A 20,528-nucleotide genomic window follows, 5' to 3' on the forward strand; every position below is an offset into this window, starting at 1 on the left:
AGCAATAGTTCCTTATTTTAATGATAAAGTTCATCAAATATATTTTGTTTGGCCTTTGTCAAATTCACTTTGGAAAACTGATTTTCAGAAGGCATTGTGTTTTCAGAGCATGTCATATCTTTTGCACCTGCTGTCAAGTTATGACGTCTTACTAACAGTAAGCATGCTGCCTTAAGCACTCAGAACTGTCACAATGGAAAACCAAGTACTACAAAAACAATTTTAACGCTTTGCTGGGTTTATTCCACCAAATTCAAGGGCATTACTGATTAGGACTTTCCTATCCTCGTGAATTCCCCATCTCAGCGGGAGCTGGCAGGGCCAACTGCACTGTCTGTAACTGAACAAATATTGTTCCTGATTCATGAGGGGTGAATCGGAATGCTTTCGCTGTGACATCAGTCTCCCACACATGCACACTGGTTCATTGTCATGGCCAGTGAACCTTGGCAGGGCAGTTTCAGCCTCGAGCTGCTCCCCCGCAAAGCAAGGTGATGTGTCGTTTAGCGTCTGACTCTGATCTGAATGATTCACGTGTTGACGGGTGTGAGGAGCACGGAGCAGGGCTGTGAGTCTGTGCTTGTGTCTGTCAAAAGCTCAGGGTGCTGTGGTCAGCTGAACGATCTGGAGCTTGTCACATGTGCTCACTCTTGCACCAGGCAGGCACCATGACTGGGCTAAGACGTTCTTGTTTTTACTCTGGGGTTAGTTCTCAGCTTGTTAAAGTCACAGCCTTCTGAATTAGTTGGTACAACTGACTTAGAAATGTCAAGGTGCAGGAATGTTAATAAAGCTGCCACTAGCCGTTGTAATAATTAGACTTCAACTTTTTATGCTAAAAGTAATTTAAAGTAGATTTGCATTTATTTGGAGAAAATATTTGCATGGCAGCTAAAGAATAGTGTAGAAGGTTTATGCGAGCTATAGTTTCAGACTTTGATTCTGTATGAATGAAATGTAGCACCAGGGCTGCCTCAGCTGTTGTCGTTTTCACGTTTAGGCTGCACACAAGAATCAGTCACTATGTTGTTTGAAAGCAATGGTGAATGATTTACTATATAATAGAAAACAAGACCAATCAGAATTCAGTATCCAAATAGGTGTAAGAAAAAAGACCAATAGCAAATTCACTGTACTGTAACACCTTTGGTGTAATGCTGAAGTAATGTCATTGGTTCTCAACAGGGGGGCTGTGGCCATTTCCGAGGGTGTCTAATAGCTATTTTAAAATTAGACAGAATGAGCATTCAAATACATAATAAAAATATATATTTCTTATCATTTTTTTAATATAAATAAAAATTTGACAAAAATATCAAACTGTTAAATATTTTATTGGGCCTCGCCGTTTATTTGTATGGTTAAATTCTTAATTTGAAAATTATGAACATTGTGCCATTATAGTCCTTCATATGTTCAGTCAACCTTGCTTGGATATAGGGATAAAGGCACTTTGGCACAATTAACAATGTGTTGTATTCCCGGTGTCCAAACAACTTGGAATGGCTTATTGTGCATTCATGAATGAACACAAGCTTTGGTGCAAATTTGCAGATGAATTAGAATTACATGCCTCACGTCAGCCAAAACCTGCTATTTAAACAAGTACAGTATGTAATCACAACGTAAGCTTAAGAAGTAAGTTGATGATATTACAACCTTACAACCAGAAACATTTATTTATTGGTAGTTGAGAGGCTGAGAGGCTTGTGGGTTAAAGGTGCACTGTTTGACCACTTAGATCTCAGATCTTAGTTTTTAATCTTAGTTTGGGAGCAGTATTTTCCATTTTAGTGTTTAAATAAATAAAAGGGTTGAATGCCCTAGAACTGTTTGCTTTCTAAATTCGTCAAAACATCTTTTTTGTGTGTTCAACAGAACAAAAAAAAAAAGATACAATTTTTCCTACTATGGTAGTCAATGATGTCCCAGAAATGTCAGTTGTTAACATTTTCAAAATAGCTTTCTTTGTGTTAATCAAAACAATTAATGATTTATACAGGTTTGGGAAAACTTGAGGGTGAATAAACCATGACAGAATTTTCATTTTTGGGTGGTGGATCCTTTTAAGGGAGGCATTACACTAAAAGGAACAGCAGGGGTCAGGATTTCATACGTCTCTGAACTATAATGTTTACGGCACCATGCTGTGTGAAATGTGCTCCACATGATTAACCTATTGTGTCTTCATACACTTGTGATGGTTTGCATGATTATATAAATCGCAAATATGGTATATGAGGTTATTTGTCAACGTGAGCGTCTGTGCCAAATGATTCTGGAATTAGTTTTTCCTTTATTGCCATGTTAACTTTATCTTTAGCTTTAAAAGGCACAGATCAATGTAACACTGTATGCAATTTACTAAATTCACATGGATCTTTGGAATTTTACTTTCTTTTGCAGAACACAAAAGAAGATATTTTGAAAAATGTTGTTAACCGTTAACCATTAACTTGCATTGGTTTTGTATCCATACAATAGATGTGAATGAGTGTCGCTGCTGTTTGGTTACCAACATTCTTTAAAATATCTTCTTTTGTGTTCTGCTGAAGAAAGAAACTCATGCAGGTTTAAGGTTTCATGCTGGGTGAGTAAATTATGACAAATTAATTTTTGGGTGAAGAATCCCTTTAATCTTTTCTGTATGTAAGCAGCAGTTTGAGCTTAAAATTACTTTTAAGCACGTGTTCTAAAAGACTGAAAATCTCTTTAAAATGATCTGCCTTTGGTTTGTAATTTGCAGTGAAACATGATCTGGGGAGAGAATCACAGCATTTGTCCACACATCATTAATACCAAAATGTGCCTATTATTTTTGGCCTCCTTTTGTTCGCCAGACATAGAAAGTGTTCTTTTAAAGCTCTGCTTCTGACAGAAAGCCAACAATAGGAGACTTACATTGTGGTTTAGATCTTAGTCAATACCGTTCTCGACATAGTCAGTGTCCTTTTACATGTAAGGCTCTCCACGCCCTCTGAATACATGCCATGCTGCTGAGAAACAGCCAAGTCAAAGCAGCTTAGTGTACTTTTGGAAATAACAGAGGCGATGCTATCAATAAGTGGTTTTACTTTATTGACATCTCTAGATTTCTTATCTTTTTCATATTTAGTTGTTTCGTATCTAATCTCACCCTGTAACTTTGTTGTCTTTGATTATAAAAACAGTCTCTGCACGAGTCAGTCTTGAAGACATTACACAATGTCTGTAAAATGGTGAAAGTATTTATGCAAAATGATTTCTTCCTGCACCAATGGTGTACGGTAATACAAAACACATTGAGATTACTCATGACATTGTCTCTGGAAAGCTAAATAACAACTGCTGTTTGTTGTTGTGTCTTTAAATCTGAAAATGGAAAACATTCGGAAAAAGGGGCTTTACTCATAGATGTTATATGAGGTGTGGATCGACGGGGCTCGTCGTAAAAGCGGACTCTGAGGGTATAAACGCAACATAAATGCTTCCCTGTGTGCGAGGAACAACAACAGGCCGCCTGCCTACTGTGTCCTGCAGGAGCTGCTTGAGAGCATTGCAAAGACATGAAGCAGTGTGCAAAACTGTGACATTCCTCCAGATGCTCTACTTCACTGTGGTTTGGCCGCTGGGTTTCAGCCCTGATTACTGAATAACCCAAGATTCTCCATAAGAGACCGTGCTGTTGTACTGGTTTGCTAGTCCTCTGGAATTGCAGCTTGGAAGAACAACTGTTGCTTTCCTCTCGCTGAACATCCCACCTTCCCACTCACTTGTTTTGGCACTTCCTGTGTTTGTCTGATTCTTAGGCAGTCACTCAGAAGAGGTTTGGGAGCAGTAATTTCCGGAGTTCTCTGGAGAATGGAGTTCTGTTGTGTGAGTAAGTAAGAGTGCCTTTACTTATACTTTTGTATTTTTTTACGCATGTTCTACCTTTGTCATTCTTAAAGCACACTTTATGATTTGAAGCTTTGTTGGTTAAGTTCTTAATTGCTAAATGAGGGACATATTGCTTCTTGTGTGTTTGCCATAAGCGTTGCAAGTCTCTGTATGTGATATTAAAGAAGGCAGCCCATGAAAGGCTTTATTATGTGTTTTGTTTTGCAGCGGTTTTGTGCATTATCCTGCTTATTACACAACTTGTTATTGTACAGATATTGTCATTTGCACTGAAATAATAGACATGACATGGAATTTCAAAAGTAGGGGACTGGTTGCCAGGAACAAGGGTCAAATGTGAAGTTTCATTATAAAAAAAAATATTGGACTGCAGAATGCGATATGATATGAACTGTTATTATTATGAGTTATTATTATGTAAGATACTTAAAGAAATACTTTATTTTGTGTAGCCTCATTTACTTACCCTTATGCCATTTCAGATGTAAGACTTTCTTTCTACAAATAAGCACTTTTTTTAATAATTAAAATAATATTTGTTTTTTGTTCATCACTTTACATATGTGCCCAGGTGAAAAAACGTGCACTGAAATACACTTGTATTTAAAGTGCTTTATTTTCAAGCACCACGTGTAGTTTTGTAATTAATATACAAAAATAGTCTTTTTAATGATAAACTTAAGATGTAAGTGTACTCAACTATTTTGAGACACCCTGAATAGAATTACTAGAGACTATATTTTTAATACATTAAGTACAAATTAATGTGTGAAAATAGAGCACTTTTAAGTATACTTATGAAAGTGTACTCAGTTTAACTAAATAAAGTGTATTTTAGTGCAGATTGTTCACCTGGGAAGACCCCAAAAAGTTAAAACAAGCAAAAATCAGATACATAAAAATCCAAAAGTGCTTCTGAAGAAAAAGGATATGTGTGTTTGAGTGAAATATATTGATCTTATTTAGCAACACTAGAATCAAAACCAGCATATCCAAGTGTTAAATTAAAATATGACAACACATCCATTTGGGATGACATGAGAGTAAATCAAGAGAGTTTTTATTTATTGAGTGGACTGTTCCTTTAAATCACTGTATGAAATATTAACCAACGTATAATTAACATTAACTCAACTTACTTTAACTGTAATGTGCCTCTGATGTCAGCTGCATGTCATTCGGTGTTCATTATGTAATGCAATTCTATTTAAAAACGGCATAATTTGTACCTTGCCGCAATCTCTGTTCCGTGCTGTCCCAGCAAGCTGAGGAAAACAACACGGATGGCAGAGCATTTAAAAGTACATCTGTGACGAGGTGATCCACAGTGCCAGCTGCTTTAGCAGGGTTTAGAAACCTGAGCAGGGCAGAGTGCAGGCACACAGGGAGAGGCAGCGCTCGGACCCCTGCTGCAGTAGCAATGCTGCTCTGTTTAGGCGAAGAGAGATTGTCGGGTCAGTGGCTGGACATGACAGGGTGCAAGCTCAGGGATTTCAGGCCGTTAATGAACCTGACTGGGAAGTTCTGGAGAAGCACGTGGGCTGTGGCCCCACGGTCCGCCGAGTGACTCAGCAGACTAATTACCACAGACCGAAGTAAAATCTCACTAGCCTTTCCTGTGTTGCTTGCTTGCAGAGCTGAGCCATTAGCTTTGCTGTTTGCACACGAGCGATCAAAGGCGTACCTGAGGATACTGTCACTCTGGATCTCACTTTTAAACAAAGACTCCTGTGATACAACCACTGGGGCCCACAGCAAAGAGCTGAAAGAATGTGCATTTCATAGATGTGTGAACAGATCTCTCGGCAAGGTGGTGCACAAGTGACATTATATTTCTTGGTTTAAAAAGTCAAAACAGTTATAGTAAATATTTTTTGTACTTTTTTAAAACACAAGTTTTGCTCAGGTTGTTTTAAAAAGGATTTTTATGAAAAAAAATAAATGTGGGCCACCAGTGATCATTTCTATAGGGAGTAATTGTCACGGATTGGCAGAAGAGAACCCAAATGCAGGCAGGCGGTGAAGGGGTTAACAAACAAGACTTTATTATAAATACAAAGAAACAAAAACACCCGCGAGGGGGTGAACGAAAAGATAACAAAATAATAAAACGAGCAACAAGACCAAGACTACCTAAACAATAAACTAGACAACACTTTGACAGAAACTAAACTAACACTTACTAAGACAGGACTGGGTTATAGAAACAGGAACACGGGAACAACGACTGGCACGATTCACATACACGACGTAGTACATACACACGCAATGACCGACACAGGACAATGACACATGAGGGTATTATATAGGGAAGACAGACAAAGGATAACGACACGGGGCAGGTGTGGGTAATTAAACACTCAGGGAAAGATAACGAGGAAACGAGAGGAATGGGGCCAATGACAAGACACTGGAGAGAACGTATATTGTTGTCAAACGGACAACAATATGTTTCTCTCCACACATAACCTAAGGACTCTGCCCCGATCCCACCACACGACTAGAATTTCATAAACAAGACGGTGGGACCGTGACAGAGCCCCCCCCCCTTAATGAACACCCCCAGGTGTTCACCAAGGGGTTGACAAACAAGACATGACAGACTGGGAGACAGACAGGACAAGGCAAAACAAAGAAAACAAAATTAAGGGCAAACATGACACGACAACAACAGGACTTGGGTGAGACATCAAAAATAACAAACATGGGAGGGGGGGAGGGACCAAACAAGGGCCCATAGGGGGCAGTCCATAGGGGTGGGGAAAAGTCCCAGTCCCCGGCTGCGCTCGAGGGCGCGGAGTCCTGGGGGACTTAGGGGGAGTCCTGGGGGGACAGACTTTGGCCCTGGCAGTTTCCCAGGGGCCAGCTGGACAGGGCTTGACGCCGGCTGGAAGGCCGGCTGGACATGACTGGACGCCGGCTGGATCACCGGACTGGACGCCGGCTGGATCACCGGACTGGACGCCGGCTGGATCACCGGACTGGACGCCGGCTGGATCACCGGACACAGGCTGGCCAAACAGACAAGACTGGACACAGGAGCTGGACACAGGACTGGACACAGGACTGGACACCGGCGCACCGGACTGACGCCGGCTGGATCACCGGACTGGACGCCGGCTGGACACCGGACTGGACGCCGGCTGGATCACCGGACTGGACGCCGGCTGGACACCGGACTGGACCCGGCTGGATCACCGGACTGGACGCCGGCTGGATCACCGGACTGGACGCCGGCTGGACCACCGGACTGGACGCCGGCTGCACCGGACTGGACGCCGGCTGCACCGGACTGGACGCCGGCTGCACCGGAGTGGTGCCGGCTGCACTGGACAGCACGTTCCCCCGTAACGCTCCTTCCTCCTTTTCCGCACCCCGGGTCTGCAGCCATCTTGGCGACCCGTGGGGACCGGAGGTAATTCAGCTTGGGGGAACCCCCAGACGTCTCCCCGAGTCCTTCTCTCCCCACTCGCCACCGTCGCCACCAGGGAACCGGGAACCTGGAGCTCCAGCCAGAGGGTACTGAGTCCCCCCGGGCAGCGGCAGCCAGGACGAAACCCCCCGGGAGCTCGACCGTGGAGCGGAAGTTCCAAATGGAACTCCACTCCCGGGATCATCCCGGTTGGCCACGTACCTGACCATATCCGCAAACCCGAGAGGAGCCAGCAGCCTCTTCTCCGACGGTGTGAGGCGCCGGGTGAGGCAGCAGTTGAAGATTGTCTTCAACTCCGCATCACTGAACCCGGTCGCCTCTGCCACCGCCGAGAATGCTCTGGCGAACTCCGGTCCCCATAATCCCCTGGCGGAACCCCAGTAGCAAGTGAGCCAGGCCGATCGGGGGACGACGCCTTGCCGTCCTTGGGAGCCGCCTGCTGGGTTCGATAGAGGTCGGTCATTCTGTCACGGATTGGCAGAAGAGAACCCAAATGCAGGCAGGCGGTGAAGGGGTTAACAAACAAGACTTTATTAAAAATACAAAGAAACAAAAACACCCGCGAGGGGGTGAACGAAAAGATAACAAAATAATAAAACGAGCAACAAGACCAAGACTACCTAAACAATAAACTAGACAACACTTTGACAGAAACTAAACTAACACTTACTAAGACAGGACTGGGTTATAGAAACAGGAACACAGGAACAACGACTGGCACGATTCACATACACGACGTAGTACATACACACGCAATGACCGACACAGGACAATGACACATGAGGGTATTATATAGGGAAGACAGACAAAGGATAACGACACGGGGCAGGTGTGGGTAATTAAACACTCAGGGAAAGATAACGAGGAAACGAGAGGAATGGGGCCAATGACAAGACACTGGAGAGAACGTATATTATTGTCAAACGGACAACAATATGTTTCTCTCCAGACATAACCTAAGGACTCTGCCCCGATCCCACCACACGACTAGAATTTCATAAACAAGACGGTGGGACCGTGACAGTAATGGCTTTAACAACAATGGCAGCTCTAAAACCACTACAAATATCAAATGCTGTGTAATTCTTTACATTTGGTCACTTCCACGAATAAATAATATTTACATGCATATTTGGGTTTATTCATTTTCATTAAAAGGAAATATTTCCATATAAGTAATTACACATAATAGGTGAAAAAAGATATGAAACAGATGTTGCTTTCTGCCTCTCCCTGTATTTCACGTAACAAAACTTAAAATCCCATATTTAGTTTTACACTCATCATTATCTTTAAAGAGACAGGTCACCCAAAAATCTCTCATAATTTACTTACCCTCATTTCAAATCTCATTGCTTCTCTCATGTCTCGTTGTCATATGAACGTTTTGTCACAAGGAAATCAAGCACCAATGAGATCTGGCGAGATTTTGAAATGCTCTGCTAGTTCACATTTCAGTTTTGCTAAGTATGAAATGTTTTCTCAAACAAACATATCACTTTAGAAGACATTTATTACCCCACTGGAGTTAACTAATGATGGACGTAGGTTCTTTCTGGAATTTCACCATAAGATAACAAAGACATTTTAATCGAAAATTATTTGTTTATGCTTAAATTCCTTTAAGTTTGTACTATACTGCTTAAGTGGCGGTTTCTCTTTCAAAAAAATTTCACACACAACTAGACAAGGCTGTGAACTAATGTCTGTGTATGTTTCCACAAAGAACTGGTTGGTTGTTGTTTTTTTAGGCATTAGATGACTTGTTAACTGAAGCCAGATGGACAGAATTAAAGGATGCTGTAAACTGGCGACCAACAAACATTAAGATTGCTTGTATTGACTTGTGTTATTTTTCTCCTTTCAGTCTGATCAACAACATCAAGCCTGGCATCATCAAGAAACTAAACAGGCTCTCCACACCTATTGCTGGCCTGGTAGGTTGCTTTCTCTGATGCCTAGACATGAACACTTCAGCAGAATTCAGTTGTAGTATTTAACCTGTGTGTTATCTGTAACCTAAACCCACCATTAGAAGTTTAGAAGTTCAGGAATGATTCACTGAGTGGCTGATACGTAAATAGGTATTTGGTGTGAATAGAGTCTATCATTTACTTAGACCTGGTGTTCAGTATAGTCATTTGTTTAAGTCAAAACTCCCACCAGGTGTCCAACTTTCCATTGCGATTCCTGCGTTATGACTGATTCACGCACATGGTAAATAAGGTGGAGCATCTAAGTCTGTACTTTGATATGATAACCAATGCCATATATTGTTCTTAAAGGCACAGTATGCAAGATTTTGCATTAAAATATTCAAAAACCACTAGCACAGTGTTGATGTTGTATGTTGATCGATTTGTATAGTGCCACATACAATCAAACACCGCATGGCAAACCAGTGAAACATGCAAAGATAGTAGCATGTAGGACGCCATTCTGTTGTTGTTTCTATCAAGCCACTGTGTTGGCTTACGTTAAAACTTAATTTTGAACACAATTTATGAAACATAAGCATGACTTTGAGTTCAGTTGAATTGATTTCCATTTGCCAGTGGAAGTTATGACAACAACTCCCATCATTTCATGTCCTTTATTGTGCCATCGATCTTTTATTATTGCTTTGTGATCTCTAGCTGTGAAAATGACATATTGTGCCTTTAAAGAATCAGTTAAATTATTTAATTCCATTGTTCCAAACCCGTATTATTTTCTTTCCTATTCAAAACACAAAAGAAGATAATTTAATGAATATTCAGCTAGGTGAATTTAATTTAATGGCAATACTTTGACTCACTTTTATGTTGATGAAACATCAGCAAGGACACAGATGCAGCTCACTGATCATAAGTTTTGTTGAAAAAGTTAAATCATGGCTGCCATAAAAGCATCTTGAAATGACACTGTGTCGAGGGAGGCGTGACGAGAGCCGTGGGAGGAAGAAGCGAGGCCGGGACGCGATTGATAATGAGTGTCAGCTGGGCGTCATTCCGGCCTCGTATCTCTCACGGAGGAGCGGAAGCATAAAGGGACAAACGGCAGGAGAATACGGCGCGAGAGGACCGGGCCCGGACATTAGTTAAGTTTTGTTTTAGTTTGTTTATGTCTGTGTGGCCGGCAGTCGTCCGTGAGGGGCTGCCGGCCTGTTTTGCTGTTGTTTATTGTTTATTTGTTTTTGATTAAATGTTTTGAATTTTCGCCGGTTCCCGCCTCCTTCCTTCCGTTTTATTGAACTTTGCTACAGACACCTTTCTTTATGTATGCAGCTTTCTTTTGCTTTTACAGATGTAGCATAACTACAGTAATGAAAGTGATGTATTGAGATGACATGGTATCCTGCACAATTTCATTTAATAAACATTCTTAAGTGCTTCATTATGTATTAAAGTGAGCCATTATATTCTGCTATTGTATTCAATTCACCATGGGTGTTCATCAAATTATTTTCTTTTGTGTTCGGCAGAAGAAAGAAAGCCGTACAGGTGTGGAACAACATAAGTTTCACTAAATAAAATGTTTTATTTAGTATTTAAGTTTAATAACACAGAGATGTGACCTATGAGCTTGGACTAAATCATGTGTTTATCAAAAACTTTGGGGCTAATCTATGCAAACATGCAAGCTCATTTATTTCCTATTGCCCTTTAAAACTGTTTACCCAGGTAGGCCTGGATAAGCATCTCCATATCCAACAGCAACATAGAGGTATTTCCATAAAATGGTTCCAACCCCTACTGAGCATAAACACACAATTGAGGTCTTAAATGGCAAGAAAGCGAAGATATGCAAGGAAAAATACACAGTTTGGAGAATGTTTCTGTTTTCTTAAATTTCGTTACGACTGCGTAGTAAGAGCACTGTCTCTGAGCTAACAAAAAACACCATTTCTGCAAGAACACAGTAGACTCTTTATAGCTATATTTATGACTTATGAAATCTGTTTTTCCACTAAATAAAAGGCTTGTTCCCATTTCTGAAATCTTACCGGTGCTGTTATAGTTCATTCTGGATGCTTAGCTTTGTTGAACACAATTTCGTTCTAATACAGAGGTTTTATCATGGCTGTTGATTTGGTTAAATCAAGATTCATTATAGCGTAGAAACGGAAATCTCTGGTTTTGTGGACTATGTAGTGATTCTGGCTTCGGATTGCTGAGCTCTACTCAGGGTTTGGCTTAAGCTCATCCCTGGATCAGTTTCCCATAGTTTGCACACTCCTTGTTCCATCAAACCAGGAGCGGCGGTTTACCCTCGTGCTTCCCCAGATAGCCGATACTCCTTTTAACAATCTAAAGAGAGGAAGCCTACACTAGTGTGGCACTCTATACGACCACATTAGAAAACTCATTCTGGAAGGGCTTTACCCTGAGGTTGAGAGGAGAGATGACTCCAGAGAGCACAGCCCTTCATAAACCCCCTATAATTGAGCGGAATGGATATATTTGAAGTAAGCCTCAACACTGCGAACGGAGAATTGGCAGAACAAATTATTTGAATAGAATTTTCCACAGGCCACCGAGCTTTAAAAATGCGTTCTTTAAACGTTTATATTTTACGGTTAGGTTTTATTACGCCAATAATGTATGAGTGTTAAAATTTCAGTTTAATGAACTGGCAAGTTATTCCCTATTCAATAGTTTAAATGATTAAATACTACGTTGCTATGTTTCAGAAGATTTTGAGAATTTACATCAACATAGACAGAATGCCATAGATTAACTCACAAATGATGTTATACTGTGTAACTAGCGATGCCTATCCAGATAGCACAGGTATGTCTGATAGATGTCTGCTAAAGATCTGAAAAACATCTGCTAAGTAAAAACATCTGATAAATGTTTTTCTTCGAAAAAGAAGTTTTAGGCATTTTAGAGTCTGAAATGAAACTTATTGTGTTGTATTGTCATCACTGTTTGTGCACAACTAAATGTCGGTAATATTTTCTGCTTCATTGACCCATCATCTGTCATGAAACTAAATGTGCAAAAATAGTTCCGTCACTATTTACTCTATCTCATATTGTTCAAAACCTGTATAGCTTTCTATCTTTCATGGTACATACAAGAAGAAATGTTTTTGTGTCTTTCTTGAAGCTCGAAAAGCTCCATTGTATGAATCAAAAGAGTTACATGGTGCATTTTTGTGTTCCACAAAAGATAGAAAGCCATGCGGGTTTAAAACAATATGAGGATGAGCAAATGATGACAGAATGTTTATTTTTGGGTAAACTGTCCCTTTAACAGATATTAATGTTTTGACAGACATGTCCTTGAGATGAATTTGAACTTGGAATTTAAAATTCCAAGTAAAGGTTAAAGAGTTAAAGTGCTGGAACAGACACCTGTTCCAAGAAATTTAACAACAGGTATTTGCAAGCAGGTGATTAAATGAAACATGCCGAATCTCACATATTTCACTTTTGTTAATATTAACGACACTAATCAAACTGTTTGTGGTTGAGAAATGGAGTCATTCCAGGGTCAAATTTCTGTGCACCACGTCCACTTGATTTTACAGTTCAGTGTGTTTGTTCCAAAAAAACTTGTTTGTCACCTTGAAGGAGGCTACAGATGAAACTGAGTACTTTATATAAACGAAAAACATATTTACCTTCACCTACAAAGGTCAGGGTTCAACCTACGATGAGTCTCAGGAAAATAGTTCTGCACTGGCTTAAGAGAGGAGGTCATTTGGATGTGCAGTCAAACTTCAATGGTTAGCTCTTTATTTCCATGCTAATAAGTATGTTTGCTCTTTAAACATAGGCCAAAGCAGCCTGCCTTTTCTGAGCAAACTGTAAACAGATGGGTGACATGGGAAAGGGTGGGCTGTGCACTCTAGACAAGATATTCAGATGGTTGACAGCTAAAAGAAGTAAACAGCTAAATGAAACTGACATTGCTGGTCACCAGCATGTTGTGTTAGCTTAGATGGAATTCTGTTTTTTTAAAGGTGCTGTGTGTAATTTTTGCAATATACTGTAATATACATAACTATGTCTTCAGAGGTGTATAAAGACCTTATATAATAAAGTGTTATGTGTTTATTACCTTAGAATGAGCTATTTCTATCTACATAGTACATACACCGTGAGTCCCCTTGCATGGAGTTCGCCATGTTGTTTCTACAGTAGCCCTAAACGGACAAACTGCTCTACAGAGGGCATTTCGTAAATACTTTATCTTCTTGAGCAAAGAAGCAGAAATGTGATGACATCTTAGTGCGGTGTCAGCCTCCGTAGTGCCTTGAGAGGGGAGGGAGGAGTGGAGTGAGCCGTTGGTTGCAATTCGCAACCTCATCGCTATATGCCGCTAAATTGCATACAATGGGCCTTTAACCTAACCAACAAGACCACCTTTGTCATTCTGCAAAATCAAGTATGCTTAGTTATGATGGGCCATTTGCTAGTTTAGCACTACTATAAACCAGCCTGAACCAGCACAGAAATTCAAGCTGGTCTTTACAACCGAGAAATTGAAAAGATGTCATAACACTCATTCAGGGACATGGGTTCAGTCTTCATTCAAGTGCGCTCTCAACATACACTACCTGTTACACATACACGTAGACACACAATCTTACATTTCCTGTAATAGTTGCTTGGGGGAAATAGTTTGTTGTTTAAGTCACCAGTCTTCTGTTTCATAATAACATTGTCTCCAAAATAATCCACCGCCCTGAAGATTCCTCAGATGTTCTGCTGAGAGGTTGAGTGCCGGTTTCTGGGTGTGAAAAGGGAGCGCATGGCTGAGTTTATGTGTTTGTGTGTGAAGTTATGTGCAAGACCGAGAGTAAAAAGAGAGAGAGCTTGTGTTCGTGTGACTGCCCTACATGTGCATGGGAGGGCACCTGCAGCTTTGATACTCTCTGTCATACTTTTGCACCGCCCCTAGGGCAAACTCATGTTCTCACAGGTAATGACACGGGTCACTCACTGGTGTCCTGCCTTCTTTTTTTCACTCTCGCTGTGTTGTGTCACTCTTTATTTGCCACCTGCCTTCGCTCATCTCCTCCCACCCCTGTGAGCTCACAGGACTGTCTGAACTTTGGATGCAATGATTTCTGAACTGCGTGTGCCAGAGTATTCCCACACAATTACTGTCTAACTCAAACAGTGGACACATATTCTCTGTTGACAGGACAACCTCAACATCTTCTTGAAAGCCTGCGGCGTGGTCGGACTAAATCAAGCCCAACTTTTCCACCCAGGAGACCTGCAAGACTTATCTACACGTGTAACTGTCAAGTAAGTTTTGGGTTTCTCAACTTCTCAACAATGTATTAGAAAGTTTTGCAATACGCCAGTGTGGAAAATAGCTGTGGTGTATCTGCAACAGACATACGTCCAACTGCTGTTTATGGTTCACTGCATGGTGTTTTTGGCAGTTCTGAATGTCCACTGGTCTCGTATCCACATACTTCAGAAAAATAGGCTTGTATTACCAAGCCAGGCAGTTAAATTCTGTATTAAAATATAAAACCGCACAATGTGAACCGCACAGTGTGTATTGGCCAATCATTAAACAGATTCACAGGAGGTTTTCTTGGTTCTTGACATAATAGCTTAATGACATTTACTGTACAACCATGCCCTGCTTGTATTAACTTGTTTTGTTTGTAAAAATAATTTGAATATGAAATGAATTTGATACGGTTGTTTGTCAAGTGAAAACTTCAAAAGAACTGTCAAAGAACTGTCATTAAACTAAACAGCCAATAAAAGAAGCGGAGCAGAGGTGAATGGCTTTAAAACCATAATCTGATGTGTAAATCCAAGACGAAGAGAGATGAAAGATGTGTTGCGTGCGTTCTGAAACTGTTTGATTTACCACATGCATGTGTTTGTTCTGCGTGCATGTTACATCACGTAATATTATTTAAGTTTCAATGTTTTGGATCAGCAAATACCTGTCACTTGGGTGGAAAGACATGGCATGTTGATGAACCAGTTCAGTATTCTCACAGGTGTGGCTGTGGGAGCCCTTGACGTTGTGCGCTGACATGTTCTTTACCGCAAAAAAAATATTTGTTTGATATTTGAGAACAATAGGTTTTAGGCTATTAGACAGCTCACTCGAATTAAGTAACACTGTGAAGTGTTTGTGGATAATTCACAATAATGGGTGTTTAAAAAAAAATATTACTATTGTTTAAAAGGTTTGATACCAAAATGACACACTGTTGCTTTTTGTATGTAACACGAAAGTTTCAACTTTATAAGAATGATTGTGCAATAACAGCATTCCAATCTGTAAGATTTTTTTGCGTGCTTTATAGGTAGGCATATGCCTATCTGCAATACTTTTAGTTTTGTTCCCGAGTTTTCCGATAGTTGATCCTTTGTGAAACGCTTCATTTGACTAAGGTGTGTACAGCTTGGTCACGAACATGTCCAGCTCAATAACGTCCGCGTATTGCTGCACAGGACAGATCCATCCTGTTTCACGTCACATACAAATTAGTAATGATTCAAATATGCGAAATCAACCTGCCCACATTGATAACACTGCTTTGAATACAGATGCATCTGCTAATGATATCCTTTCCGTCTGTATTACCTCAGTTAAAGTGACAGCGCCATCAGACGCTCAGCTGTGGGGTGAGATTACACAAAGTGAGCTTTGCTGCATGACGGTTACCATGCCACACCCTCTCTCCCATAGCAACAGTACACAGGCTCTAATTAAATAGTGCTCATTCACTCCCTATGGGCTATAATAACCCATTTACTGGTTTTGCTTGAATTGTATGTATATTGTCTGTGGGTGTGTGTGCACAGGTGTATATGTGGGTGTGCATGTAGGATCTGTGTGTGTGCCTTGCTGCATGTGTTTATCTGAGTCCACTGACCACTGAGGGTTCCAGAGGTGCTAATTTTAGAATGGAAAGGTCGCATTTTGACACGAGATGAACTGCGGTGGTGATATGAATCCAGGCACTTGCTGTTTTTAGCATCTGTTTTCACGTGGTGTATTACATTCCTCTTGTTAACCCTTGTTAAATCATTCTTCTTAAAGGTATAGTTCACCCAAAATAAAAATTCTGGCATCATTTATTCACTGTCATGTGACTCGTGTTATTCAAAACCTTTAATGGCACGTTGTTTTTTAATGGCACAAAAGAAGATATGTTTAGAAAGGCCCCAGTGGTTTTGTTTTCATACAGTGGAAGTCAATGGGGGCCAGTGATGTCTGGTTATTAACGTTCTTCCAACTATATTATTTTGTGTTCTGCAGAAGAAAGAAACAGGTCTGGGAGAGTAAGTCATGAAAGAATTTGAAATTCATGAAAATTGAAGTTGTTACAAACCTGTATGAATTTCTTCATTCTATTTAACACAAAAGAAGATATTTTGAAGAATGTTGGAAACCAAACAGTTCTGCGGCACCATGGACTACCATAGTAGCTTTCTTTTCCCACTATGGTATTCAATGGTGCCCCAAAACTGTTTGGTTACAAATATCTTTCTTTCTTTTCAACAGAACAAATAAGCGTATACAGAAGAATATGAGGGTGAGTAAATGATGACAGAATTTTCATTTTTGGATGAACTATCCCTTTAATGGCCAATTCTGCATTATTTTAACACATTGACATTTGTATCCTTGGGAATCGAACCCATGATGAACCCATGTGAGCTTCACATATCCTGAAATAAATATCTGATTATCCCCTCGATATAAACCCATCAATCAAGTACCATGGTTCGGATCTTTTATTTAATGGGAATTACTAAAAGCTGAATAGCCTGTGCCATGCTAACACAATAAGTTTGCCAGCTGTCAAAAATTTTGGAAATTTTGTCAAATGGACACCTTAAGCACAAAAAGATATTACTTACACTTATACTGTGTAAGTGAAAAGCTAATTTTTAATCATTTAAAGCAAGAATGAACGTTTAAATAAATAAAATAAAAAATTATCCAGTGGAGGGGCAGAAATGTTCCCCTGTTTGAAGAATTCCTCTAATACACATTACACTACCCCTTCTGCAATCTCAGGACATAGTTTGTGTGCCACATGAGATGTTCTCCAATGTCTCATGCTAATCCTCGTGGAGTTTGAAGCCAAATTTCCAGTCACACTGAAGGCAACGTGAGCAGTTATCACAGTCGCTTGCTAGCAGGCCTGAGATAAGCAGAGCCTTTATTCATTATTACTCATCAGTCCATGAAAAGCAAATGTCTCAGAGTGAGAAGCAATTTCAGGTCATCTGCCCATCGGTTCCTTCCTTTTCCAGCCTGACAGCTGCTTAGTCCGGCTTGTCTCTACGTGAACATGAACATCATCAGATCATTTAGCTGTCTCGCAACAAAACGCATGCTAAATAAATACCGTATAAATATGTTGCTCATTATTAGTTCATGTTCATGCTAATGCATTAATGCTAAACTATTAGAACTGTTAAACTGTAGAATCGTAAAATGTGTTAGGTTTATTCAGTGTTTGTAATATTTTCAACCTGACTAAAATGAATTTCATTGTTATTCTTTTTCAGTTAGCACACAAAGCATATTTGTCATGAACACTGGGGGAAAAGAACCCAATCGCAGGCAGGCGGGGATGAAGGGGTTAACAGAAGTTTATTTTTACAAAATAATAACAGAACACAAAACAAAAACCCACGATGGGGGCAAAACACAGGAACAAGAAAATCACACAAGTAACAGGGACGTAAACTGACTAAACACTAGACTCACATAAACTTAGACAAGGATTAAACTAAACTAACACTTACTACAAAGGACGAAACAGGAACAGTTGATACAGCTGGACATGACACGAGTACATACACATGCAATGACCGACACAGGACAATGATACATGAGGGTATTATATAGGGAAGACATACAAAGGATAACTACACGGGGCAGGTGTGGGTAATTAAACACTCAGGGAAAGATAACGAGGAAACGAGATGGCGGGAACAGAGACGAGACACTGGAGAGAACTTATATTATTGTCAAAAGGACAATAATATGTTTCTCTCCACACATAACCAAAGGCTTTGTCATGACTCTGCTACAGGACCAAGAAAAACATGACAAAATGAAGCAGAGCCATGACAATATTTTTGTGTGTGTGGAGATTTACGCAACAAGTTTGTCCAGATTTATTTGTGCTCTGTAAGTATCGGATGTGTCGAACATCCTTTTATAAATGAATGTTCTCAGACATTTGATTGACAAATTGACATCAAAAGACGAGTCGACTGAACATAATGACAGTTATTACTAAAGCATTAAATCAAAGTTCAGCAGGCAGTCATGGCGGAAGCCTGAGCTTCTTTAAGTGAACTTTGTTCTTGGTGTCATGATTTACCATTGTGTCGCAGTGGCCATACAGTCATGTTACTGGAGATTACAAAATAATGTTAATGATACTGAATTTTATCTCTTCCTACATTCCAGCGATTCATAAAGTGATGCATTACAACTCATAAAAACCTTACCCTTTGATTTTAGTGTTGACGTTTATAGGTAATCATCAAGTACATGAGATTTATTAGTCGTTACATTACATAAGAAAAGCTGCAGTTGTTCCTTGATCACAATGGAAAAAAAATGTTTTGCTTAATTTTAGGAAGTGTTTGCATTCTAGGGGTTTTAAATCAAAATAATACTATACATGGCAGAATAATAGAGTACTGTTCTTATCCAGACTCTAGATATTATCATTCATTCTCCAGTGCTAAACTAATTCCCAGATAACTCGCTGTTGATGTTGGAAGCGTGACGAAATACTGGATAAAATTGCTATGTTGTATAGTACTGTTTATCATAAAAAAGTCAGATCCATTTTAAAACACAACATTTTCACTAGGAAGCCAGGGTATGAACACTGGGAATGAATATAGCATTTGATCAACAGCGCGTGGTACTGGATGGCATCACTGGTCTCTGTAACAAGGACGCTGGTACATTGTGAATTGTTCAGTTGTGAAGGACACAATTGTGGCGATCAGCCTGTCAATAAATGCTCCTCTAAGAAAAAAAAACATTTGTGTTTGTGTTCTCATCAGGACACTGAAGATTGGTTCCACAAATGTGAACTTGTGCATTATAGCTGTTGAGTTGGATAAGTATATAACAAGCCTTTCGGGAGGCATTGTATCCATCGTTCCTCCTCCTTGAAATATGCATTTGATGCATTACAGAGCTATGCTGTTAATTGAGAGTTAAGACTATTTTTCCTTTTAATAGAGTGAATGATGCCAGCTGACGTGACTCATTAGTAGCATTCGTTCTTGAAAGCAGACGGACATTCTTTACCTGCTGAATGTTACAGAACAGGGCAGTAATGGTCTTAATATCTCAGCTATGCACACACACCCACTCGAATTAGATTCTGACAATAAGGGGTGTTGACGTTTCATCAACCTGCCCATCCTTTGTCAGTGTGTCATTTTATTGCATAACCCGAAAGGGATTGGCAAACCTTGACGTGTCTTTTGTGCAACTGGATTATTTCGATATTGAGGATGAATATTGCGTAAAATTCAAGAAATATGCAGTGGATGTTGTGAATAAGTACTCGACTTTGCCTATAAATAGCCTGTCATATTGTGTTATGTGGTGTGATAGTCTATCTTTACTTTAGACTCTTTTACATGGGCCTCTGTGGTTTAGATGTTCCGTTACTGTGTAGACGACTGTAGAGAAACAGGGCAAAGTACCATTTAGAAAGATCCACTTTGCTCCAAATATAAATAAACCAACATGAGGAGTCTTTATGACTTTCCCGTGGATTCATATTTTATGACATCAACTTGTTGAGACAGTAACTTCAGGGCCTAATACTGGCAGAAAAACATATTTTTGATTGTTACTTGGTTTGTGAGTTGTAAGACACGCCGCAGGTTGATTTCACCTTTTGTGAGAATGTAACCAAGCAAACATTCTCACAAATGGCCAGCAGCACAAACAAACGTTTTGGTTTGCCTTGGGAAATACGCATGATTATAAGCTATTTGACACAGTACTTGTACTTGTGTAGACACATTCGGTCAAAGTAATTTCAAATCTGATCTAAACGGTCTAAACAGAGGCCCAATTGAATGGCATTTTCCCTCTGATTATATCTGAAAGTGTTTTGATTAGTAAAATGAGCTGTTGGAATAGGAATGTTCCAAGCACAATACTCTTATAAAGCGACTTTTAAAGAGGACAATGATATATATATACTGTATAATGGTTGTTAAAAACTAATGCACTCC

At 40.0% G+C, this 20,528-nt stretch overlaps 1 protein-coding gene across 19 annotated transcripts in view; it reads left to right on the forward strand.

Moving 5' to 3' along the window:
* lmo7a (LIM domain 7a) overlaps positions 1-20,528 on the forward strand; it is a 48,874-nt gene that overhangs the window by 698 nt on the left and 27,648 nt on the right. For 18 of the 19 annotated variants that reach the window (XM_057335325.1, XM_057335333.1, XM_057335336.1 and 15 more), the window contains exons 2-4: positions 3,789-3,859; positions 9,180-9,249; positions 14,452-14,558. In XM_057335325.1, the coding sequence (XP_057191308.1) occupies positions 3,789-3,859; positions 9,180-9,249; positions 14,452-14,558 (248 nt within the window). Of the gene's footprint in view, positions 1-3,788; positions 3,860-9,179; positions 9,250-13,859; positions 14,227-14,451; positions 14,559-20,528 lie in introns of those variants that run through there. The other variant, XM_057335338.1, reaches the window with a different exon arrangement.

Source organism: Triplophysa rosa, linkage group LG6 (assembly GCF_024868665.1).
Source record: "Triplophysa rosa linkage group LG6, Trosa_1v2, whole genome shotgun sequence".
NCBI classification, from domain to species: domain Eukaryota; kingdom Metazoa; phylum Chordata; class Actinopteri; order Cypriniformes; family Nemacheilidae; genus Triplophysa; species Triplophysa rosa.